At 49.1% G+C, this 2,027-nt stretch overlaps 1 protein-coding gene across 1 annotated transcript; it reads left to right on the forward strand.

The window, feature by feature from the left end:
• The first annotated feature begins 902 nt into the window (after positions 1 to 902).
• On the forward strand, positions 903 to 1,821 carry LOC101848333 (fibrinolytic enzyme, isozyme C). Its single transcript, XM_005091485.2, has one exon. It carries the CDS (start codon positions 970 to 972, stop codon positions 1,774 to 1,776), a length of 807 nt encoding a protein of 268 aa, XP_005091542.1. The 5' UTR covers positions 903 to 969; the 3' UTR covers positions 1,777 to 1,821.
• The last annotated feature ends 206 nt before the right edge of the window (positions 1,822 to 2,027 follow it).

The following is a 2,027-nucleotide window of genomic DNA, read 5'->3' on the forward strand; positions in this document are numbered from 1 at the left end:
GAGAGAGAGAGAGAGAGAGAGAGAGAGATACGGCAGTCCCGCAGATATCTGTTTGTAGAGCAGACTACACTGCACTGTATATCCAACATTGCTCCGACCTGACATGTGCCACAATTAGACTCACTTCGTGATGGAAGCACAACTATCTTTCTTGTCCTTATGGCTCTCGTAAACACCAAAATAGGGAAGATGCCTTCAAAGAATTAATAATATACTATCTAGGTGCGGTCTGTAAAGGTCTGCTTTTGGGCGGGGGCTCGTTAATCTATCGTTGCTGAGAGAGCTTTATGATAACCGTCACGACACTCTAAAATGAGACGCTCGTCAGTTTTTGGCCAATGCCGGGTTATTGGCATCATCTTAAAGCTTGTTCGCCTGTCTCGTTATGGACGAAAAACAAATATATCTTCTATAGCGGGGTGAGGGGGGGGGATATGTTTTCAATTAAGGGAGGTGGGGGGTTGACCCGACGTCAGAGGTACACTTAGTGGCCAAAAGTTGGTGACATCCACGGCCGGAATGTCATATTATAGAAACTTAAAATTTACGTTTTTGTGTGCCTTTGATCAACGATTATTTTTTTGTTATTTTTTAAAATAAAATCCACACAAAAATGTATTTTTAATGTCTGTAAAGAATGTAAAAAAATAAGAATTGATAACAATTTCCCAAAGGGCAGACCAATAAATGTCAGTTTCATTTTTTGACGAGCGCCTGATTTCACCACGATGCCACACATTTTATGTCGCTCAAACTACACGTGGAGGGTCACACACCTACCCTGACAACGTCATGCCATATAAAACACACGTGGACAGAAACAGAGCACATCTACCTGTTTCCGACAACGTCACCGGCTGTATATAAGAGGCGGACATCGTTCTGTGGAGCCATCAGCGAGCTGCAGTAACCACACCAATCCAACAGTCCAACAGCCAGCCACCTCTGTGTCCCTGTGTCAGTGACGTCATGAAGCTAGTCGCCGCCATCTTGCTGTGCCTGGCGGCATCCGCCCTGTGTGAGAAGAGAATCATCAACGGAGAATCCGCTCCTCTGTACTCCCACCCGTACATCGTCTCTCTGGAAGGCCTGGTTGACAGCTTCTTCTTCACCTACTGGAAACACATCTGTGGAGGCTCGCTCATCGACAGGCAATGGGTGCTGACCGCCGCCCACTGCGTGGAAGGTATGGGAAAAAGCAAACTGCGTGTCAAATTGGGAGTGATCACCCTGGGAGAGACAAACAACTACCAGCAACAAGTCGCCATTTCTCAGGTGACCGTGCATGGTCAGTACAGCAGCACGGCGTCCGGTATCCCCAACGACATCGCTCTGCTCAAACTCAGTCAGCTCGCCGTTCTCAACAAGAACGTCCAAATTGCCCAACTGGCCTCTGCCGGTTCCTCATTTTACAACACTGAGTGCGTGCTGGCTGGGTGGGGCAAGCAGAACGAAGGTCACACCCTCGTGGACGCCACGGAGCTTCACGAAGTCAACATCACCAAGATCTCCACGGCTGAGTGCAGACGGGAGTGGCCCGGGGAAGCCATCACGGACAAACACATCTGCGTGCACGACGCCAGTCCTCCAGCCGGGCAGCGACCGAGTGGGTGTATGGGCGACAGTGGAGGACCCATGATGTGTGGACCACGACATAACATCTTGGCTGGCGTCACTTCCTGGGGGGAGCGCACGTGTAGCGGAACTTTCCCCAGCGTCTACACCAGGGTCTCTGCCTATCTGGGCTGGATCAGAAATAACGGCCCTGAGTTGTGATCTCTTTGGCTGGCTGAGTGAAATAAATACATTCACATTATGCTGGAAGTCCTGTTTGGCTATTTCTCTGTTCATTGCTTTCTACGTTGGCTAATTCCTATAGTATGCCTATCTTCTTTCAGGCAACACAATTACACTAATGTTGTCTCTTTCTCTATCTCCCACACCCCCTCTCTCTCTCTCTCTCTCTCTCTCTCTCTCTCTCTCTCTCTCTCTCTCTTTCTCCATTCATCCACCCCCACCTTACTCCC

Source organism: Aplysia californica, unplaced genomic scaffold, assembly GCF_000002075.1.
Source record: "Aplysia californica isolate F4 #8 unplaced genomic scaffold, AplCal3.0 scaffold00030, whole genome shotgun sequence".
In the NCBI taxonomy this organism is placed as follows: domain Eukaryota; kingdom Metazoa; phylum Mollusca; class Gastropoda; order Aplysiida; family Aplysiidae; genus Aplysia; species Aplysia californica.